Here is a 7,579-nt window from a genome sequence, read left to right as displayed (position 1 = left end):
ATTGCACCCCACCATTTAAGACGGCCTTGGAAGTATGCCTACCGAAGACCACTAAACCATAATATTAGCAGATAAATCGTATACGTGAATTATGTGGTCATAAGCAATAACCACCTAAGTCGACTTAAGAAAGAATTCAGTTATATATATTCTGCAACTACTATACTCGCCAGCTAGGCTATTTAAAAAGTTATAGACGAACATATTTTGCTTTCCCCATAAGGTTAACATTATAATCCAATAGTCGGTTATTGCTTATGACCACAGAATTGTTGGTGAAAATGATGGACCAAAATATTTCAATAAAAAAAAATTAATTTTGAGCGGGACGAAGTTCGCCAGGTCTAGTACTAAATATAGCAGCATATGGGCGTCGGCCGCTGTGGTGTAGTGGTAAGCAGTGCGCGCTTCCACTCCGCAACGCCAGGGTTCAAACCCTGGGCAGAGCAACATCGAAAAAAGTATAGAAAAAGGTTTTTTCTTAACAGCGGTCGTCCCTCGGCAGGCAATGGCAAACCTCCGAGTATATTTCTGCCATGAAAAACAGCTTCTTCTAAAACTGTAGGTCCCTCCGCTCTGTGTGACAACATCAAGGCGCACGCCACAAATCGGAGGAGAAGCTCGGCCCAACACTAACATATGTGTAAGCGCCAATCTATTATTATTATTATGGGGGAATCCAAGAAATAGTCAACCAAAATCTGAAAGAATGTATGCAATTCAATTTCTCGCATTTTTGTATCAAAAATGGCATAGGACCAAATATTCTTATTTCATATTTCTATTTTGAGAAATCTGATTTTCCGCTCTTACATCTTGAAACAAAGCTCTGAATACTTCTATTTTTAAGCACTATATCTTTTAATAAAATGCCACAATATCGCTTTAAAAAATAAATTTTTTCAACGGAAAAAAGAGTAACATACGCAACGTAACGTCCCGAACGCACGTATAAAATTGTTTTAAAGTAAATCCAACCTTTACTTTAATTTCATAATACAATTTCTAAACTTCATTATTTTCTCTTCAAAGTATATTTGTAGATTGTGCTCTCTATATATGAAAATTTGGGCAAATCGGTTGACTTCGATGGTCATGTCAAAATCGCTTCCTTTTTCAGTAACGTCCGAACGCAAATTACGAAGGCAAATACACAGACATAAATGAAAATGCAAACTTCATTATTTTGACCTACTTATTACTGCCTTAAAACTTCCCTTATATTTACCACAAACCATTTTGAACTTTATTTTTTTTGTCGGCAAAAAAGTTAAAAGAAACGTCCGAACGTAACGTCCGCAACACCAGGATTTGCCCATATTCATATTTTCACATCCAAAAAGAAAAACTATCAGATAATTATATTATAGCGAGTTTCAGCGGCATTTGTACACAAAGTGAGCCAAAATGTACACAAAGTGCTTAACAGTGCGGATTTAGGGCCATATATGAAATAATCTTACCTTCAGGACTATTTGAACGTTGAACTTTAGCTATCTCCATACAGCAAGCTAGTGTTTGCCATGGTTCATCTGATTTTACCCACCACATATTTCCTTTCAATGGATTATCAGCTGAATCAAGAATTTCATCCATTATTTCTTCGGCATAAAATAATCTTTCACGCACTGAATCCCGTTTCTTTAAACCAGTTAAGTTAATACAATGTAGTTTAAGCCAGTTAAAACCATTCCGTCCAAGCGGTTTTGCATGATCAAAAACAAGCATAGACCGTGCCAAGTCAGATCCTAAATGATTAAGATGAGGTGGTATGGGATAAACCCGTCCACGAAAGTCCATGTTATGAGGCAGCCAAAATACACGATTGCGATACTGAAAATGGTGAAACAATAACTGTTATTATAATGATATACAGAAATGTACCACATTCAAATACATAATTTGCCAAAGAAAGCCGGTATAATGTGTCACACCATAAACTGTACATCTCTCCTTGTTTTCGTCGATGCGCTAATCTGTCTTTAAATCGCTTCGAGCGTTCAGCAGTTGTTAAAGCAGGACTTTCGTCATGTATGGAAGATAAGGGTGGTAAACAGCTCGGCGGCCGAGGAACATCTAATTTCTCGTCGCCACCATTTTGAAATACTTTTATAACAACATCAAGTACCTGATAAAAGAAAATATAAACAAAGGCTATTAATGTTGAACTGTTAATTTTATAACTACTTATCGCTCATTTACAAAAAGGCCGTTACAACCGCAAAACGTGATTGATCAGGAGATGCCTTGAAATTTTTAAACTGGCACTAGAAAATGCAGGTGCATATTCGCTTTTTACGCAGAAACTACACGAAACCTTGGCCTCAATTTTTTACAAAGTTTAAAGCATGATATAACGAATAATTTTACATCATATACACAAAAATACCGTTTTTGAAATGTCACAGTAAATCAGCGTTATGTTCAGTGGAATCTCTAAAAAAGCCTTGCGTGCCGCATGTACTTATCTCCCTTACACTGCTGTCAAATCAAACAAGGATTAAAATTTTAAAACCAGTTAATAAAATTAAAGTAAACTTTGGGCAAAACTCGCGAAAATTAAATAAATTTTTATGCAAATCTTCAACTTTTTAATCAGATTTTTTGGAATTTTCTTGAATATGCAGTTTTGCAGCCCATTAAGTTCTGGTATAAAAAATGGAACTAGGGGGAAAGGTGTTGATGGGGGTGAAAGCGTGTATGCTAACGCTCAATTGTTGGGTTAGTCAGGTGTACATTATTAAAAACTATTTTCATGTACGTTAATTGAGTTGCGTGGTTTTCTCTTTATTTGCGATTTTGGGAGTGACGGAATTACGATTATTGATTTTCATTGATTATTGGCGCTTTCGGTCGGTAGAAGGCAAAGTTTTACGAGCGGTCGGGTTAGTGTACCGTTTTGTGTGCGCAAATCTACGACTCGTATGTGACCATCGGAGCCACGGTGTAATTTTTGATTCTTGCGAGCCGCCACGCGGTTCATCGTGAATCAGAACACATTCTCCGATTTTAGGCTATTCTTGAGTGTTCTTCCATCTATATCTATTATGGAGGTCTTTTAAATAATCTTCCTTCCATCTGCGACTGAATTCATGATGGAGAATTTTCACTCGTTCCCATCGATTCATTAGAAATAAGGATTGCTTGTCTGGATCCGGTATTGCCAGAAGTGGAGCTCCTCAAAGAAACTGCAACTGGTGAGGGCAGTGAAATCGGGGGGATCTTGCGAAAGCGCAGAGAGGGGACGTGAGTCAAGAACGGCTTCCATTCGGGTTATTAATGTACTAAATTCTTCAAAGTTAAATTTGTGTGCCAGCGACTTTTTTAAAAAGTGTTTTGAAACTTTTTACAGCTGATTCCCGTAGCCCACCCATATGTGAGGCACTTGGTGGGATAAATTGTTAATCGATGCCTTGGGGTGCGTATTTTTTAACGATTTCAGGCCAGACTTCCCCTATAAATTTAATAAATTGTTTTTCAGTGGCTCTTTTGGCTTCGACAAAGGCGAGCAAATGCCGCGAGAAAAGCCACAGTTGTCAGATCAGAACATAGCTCGAGGTGTACTGCCTTCGCAAAGGTGGAAGTCCTTAAAATGGACACCTTTATCTGAAAAGGCCCAGCAGAGTCAACACCAGTGATAGTGAAGGGCAGAGCGCAATTGCAGCGTTCAGGTGGAAGAGTCGCCATGATCTGCAAGCGCATCTTCTGCTTATGTATAGTGCAGACTTTACACATAAATATGCATTTTTTTGATCCGTGGCTTTAGTCGTGGAATTAAAATTCTTGACCGACCATTTTTTTCATGAGGCGATGTTTGGCTTGTAGCATTAATAAGTGGAGAAATCTGAGGTAAAGTGTTGCAAAGGGGGATTTCTCTGGTATTATTATAGGCTGGAATTCGCTAGCCATGTATTAGCACGAAGCAGACCTTTCGTGTCTAAAAATGGATTAAGTACTAAGAGTACTAAGAGTACTTAAGTACTCTTTTTATCAATTGGTTTTGATTCTCTTAGCATTAATATTTCGCAGCTGAAATAGCGCGTTTGAGTGTTTGCAACAAGAGAAACCTTTGCTTTTTGTAGGTCTTGGTGCGTTAACATGTATATATAGGCGACTACCCTTAGGGCTCGGGGAAACGAGGAAAATCGTTCTAGGATGTCAGTGTCATCCAAAATTGTATGAAAGGTTTAAACTTTTCGACTTTCTGGGGCAATTATGTTGCGTATGGGGGATTGTGACCATAATTGTTGCAATTCTATTAGCCAGTCGGGCCCGTTCCACTAGAGTGAGGTGGTGGCGAAGTGCAGGGGTTTGCACTTGTGTCACGATCGGCGGAGTTATCAGCACTGGCTACATGTCGTCGAGTTGCTGGCCCAACTAAATCCAGTATTTGGGCTGTGAGATTGTAAACGTATGTTTTCCATGAGTGGCTGGGTTTTTCTAACCAAGCTAAGACGATCTCTGAGTCTGACCATAGATATAATTTTTGATTGGTCATGTTTAAATGCGTTTGCACAGTTGAGGCTAATTTTGCGAGTAGTAGCGCGCCACAGAGTTCAAGTCGTGGTAGACTTAGTGTTTTGAATGGTGCCACCTTGGCCTTTGCTACTAATAAATGGCTTGAAATTGTGCTGTTAGTTTGGGTGCGCACCTAAATATATAGTTGCCTTTTCAGAGGCGTCGCAGAAGCCGTGCAGTTCTACTTGGTATTCAGGGGAGTAATTCATCCATCGAGGGATTTGTATCTCGGAAATAGCATGCAAGTTGTTAGCAAATTGGGACAATTTTACCAAGCGAAGTGGTTTTACTTGCTCGTCCCATTCGGTTCCGTCTAGCCATAATTCTTGTATCATGATTTTCGCTTGTATCATAATTAGCGAAAGCCATCCTACGGGGTCAAAAAGTTTCGGTACAACCGACAGGATTTGTCTTTTAGCTATTGCGGAGTGAGCAGATATTGATTCAAGAGTATGTGAGAATTTATCTGAGATCGCATTCCATTGTATGCCCAGGGTTTTTGTGATACTTTCCTTTTCGAATATTAGAAAGTTTGAATGTAATAAATTCTCTTTATTTATATCTTTTACGATTTCGGGGTGATTGGCGGTTATCTTTTTTAGGGGAATCCTTCTGAGTTGAGGGCTTGTATCACTCTTGATAGTGCTTCGTACGCTAGGGGTAAGCTGTAGCTTCCAGACAGGATATCGTCCACATATGTTTGTTTTTAACACCGGGGTTTCAAGGGGTAATTTTCCTTTTATATCATTTGCCAATTCGCAAAGTGTTCGAATGGCAAGAAAGGGGGCGCAATTTACGCCAAATGTCACCGTTTTGAGTTTACAGTCACATATTAGACTATTAGGTGAATTTCGAAATACATATAATACGCTGAAAGTCTTGATCGTCTTTATGTACGAGCATTTGTTGATACATTTTTACGGCGTCTCTGTTAAATACGTATTAGAACATACGCCACTTTAAAATCAGTAGCATTAAATCGGGTTCATGTGGGTCCTGTGTACAAAATGTCATTTAAGGAATTGGCTTAGCTTGTACATTTCGAAGCATTGAATACAACTCTTACCTTGGTTGTTTTTTTGTCTGGTTTTACAGCCGTGGTGGGGTAAGTAAAACGAGGTGTATTTACTTTCGGTTATGTTCTCATATGGATTTACTTTTTCCATATGATCTAAGTCGAGATATTCTTCCAGGACACCATCGTATGCTGATTTAAGCTCGTATTTTTTAAGTAGGTTTTTTCCATACTTAAAAACTGCTGAAGTGCAGAGGTTCGGGAGCGACCTAGGGCGAGTGTGTGCGGGAATTAGGGCTTAAATGACATATCGACCCGTTTGTGCTCGCGTTGTTGTGGCTTTGTAATAATCTTCGCAAGCTTTATCTGCTAGGGTAGTGACTTGTATGGGGGGAGTTCTTCTAACTCCCAACATCTTTTTAATTGAGAATTGAGGTATTCGTTTAAAATGTCTTCAACTTGAGTTGTAAATACCGGCACTTTTTCTTTTACTTGGCCGCTTAGAATCCAACCGAAGATGATATTTTTGGCTAATAGGGTATTTGAGATTTTTCCAATTCCTTCTATAGCATTATTTGGGGGATTAGATCGCTGCCTAATAGGATATCAACTTGCGCGGGGGTGTGGCAATTGGGATCCGCTAATTTGAGGTGGGCAAATTTTTAGCGATCTTTGCCATTTATTTCATAGCTTGGAAGCATATTTGTTAGTTGCGGCAGAACAATGGCGTGTGCCTCTATTCTTACATCCGCATTGGAGGAAATCAGGGTTGATAAACAGATTTTATTCGAGTTTTGTATTACTCTTCCACCCATTCCCGAAATTTCAAAGTTTGAGTTTGTGCTTGGGGGTTTTAACCGGTTTTGTACTTTTGATGAGATAAACGATCTTTGTGAGCCTTCATCAGTTAGATATCTAAGCTAAAATAATTCTCCTCGATGTTCAATCGAGAAAATCGCAGTTGGCAGTAAAATTATGCTTTCATTTCCTGAATGAAGCGCTTGCATATTTGCTGTTTTTGAACAGCCTGGTTTCTCGGTTTCTATTTCGAGATTTTCGGGGTTTTTGGGTCTAGCTGTTGCAACTAGCCTTGTGGCTCTTTGATAGTTAAGAGCCATTTTGGGGGGTAAAATTATTAACATGGACCATCGAATGATGCCTCCTTTGGTAGTATACACAATTGAATTTACTTTCACAGTCTTTTTGCATCTGAGAGCGTGAGAAGCAGTTTGTGCAAAGTCTATTGTTTCCAGGGACCGCAAATAACGATTACTTTTTAAATTTTCTACTCAAAAAATCACACTGAAAGAGAAATGCTGCACGCATAAGGAGTAGACCAATATATTTCTTACTACTCGGAATACCTTCAGCGGCACTGATTTTTTTTTTTTAATTTTTACTTATAAAAATCAAGTTTAATTATTATTTTTTGAGTTTTCTTTTTTACTCAGAAAATAATCGCTATGTTTTGAGCTTTACTTTTTGCTCGGAAAATAATAGTTACGTTTTAAGTTGTATTTTTTTGCTCGGAAAATAATGGTACGTTTTACGTTTTATTTTTTGATCGGAAAATAATCGTTACGTTTTGAGTTTTATTTTTTGCTCGGAAAATAATCATTACGCTTTAAGTTTTATTTTTTGCTCGGAAAATAATCGTTACGTTTCAAGTTTTATTTTACTTTTAACGCCACTGTGGAGTGGGTAATGAAAATACAGAGAGCAATATACAAGGGCAGAAAAAAAGACAAGGGCAACGACAAAACCACAGACACTCACAACCTATATCGAAGGATCACGCCAATGATAAAGATGAAGAACAGTACAAAGTTAAAGATAAATAAAATACAAGGATAAAGATAATGATGTAGATCAAGATCAAGATGAAGTTAAAGATAAAGATGAAGATAAAGTTAAAGATAAAGATAAAGTTAAAGTTAAAGTTAAAGATGAAGATAAAGATACAGATACAGATAAAGATAAAGATACAGATAAAGATAAGGATAAAGATAAAGATAAAGATAAAGATAAAGATAAAGATAAAGATAA

The 7,579-nt window shown here is 37.8% G+C and overlaps 1 protein-coding gene across 1 annotated transcript in view; it reads right to left on the bottom strand.

The window, feature by feature from the left end:
• Positions 1-1,463: 1,463 nt before the first annotated feature.
• LOC118735099 (DNA-directed RNA polymerase, mitochondrial) overlaps positions 1,464-7,579 on the bottom strand; it is a gene marked incomplete at both ends in the record, with an annotated part of 144,505 nt that continues 138,389 nt past the window's right edge. Inside the window, 2 exon segments of the mRNA XM_036464717.1 lie at positions 1,464-1,833; positions 1,898-2,128. Of these exon segments, the coding sequence (XP_036320610.1) occupies positions 1,464-1,833; positions 1,898-2,128 (601 nt within the window).

The sequence above is a fragment of the Rhagoletis pomonella genome, unplaced genomic scaffold (genome assembly GCF_013731165.1).
Source record: "Rhagoletis pomonella isolate Grant_MI unplaced genomic scaffold, Rhpom_1.0 Rhpom_scaffold_00003, whole genome shotgun sequence".
NCBI lineage: Eukaryota > Metazoa > Arthropoda > Insecta > Diptera > Tephritidae > Rhagoletis > Rhagoletis pomonella.
This window is presented reverse-complemented; position numbering and strand designations above follow the sequence as displayed.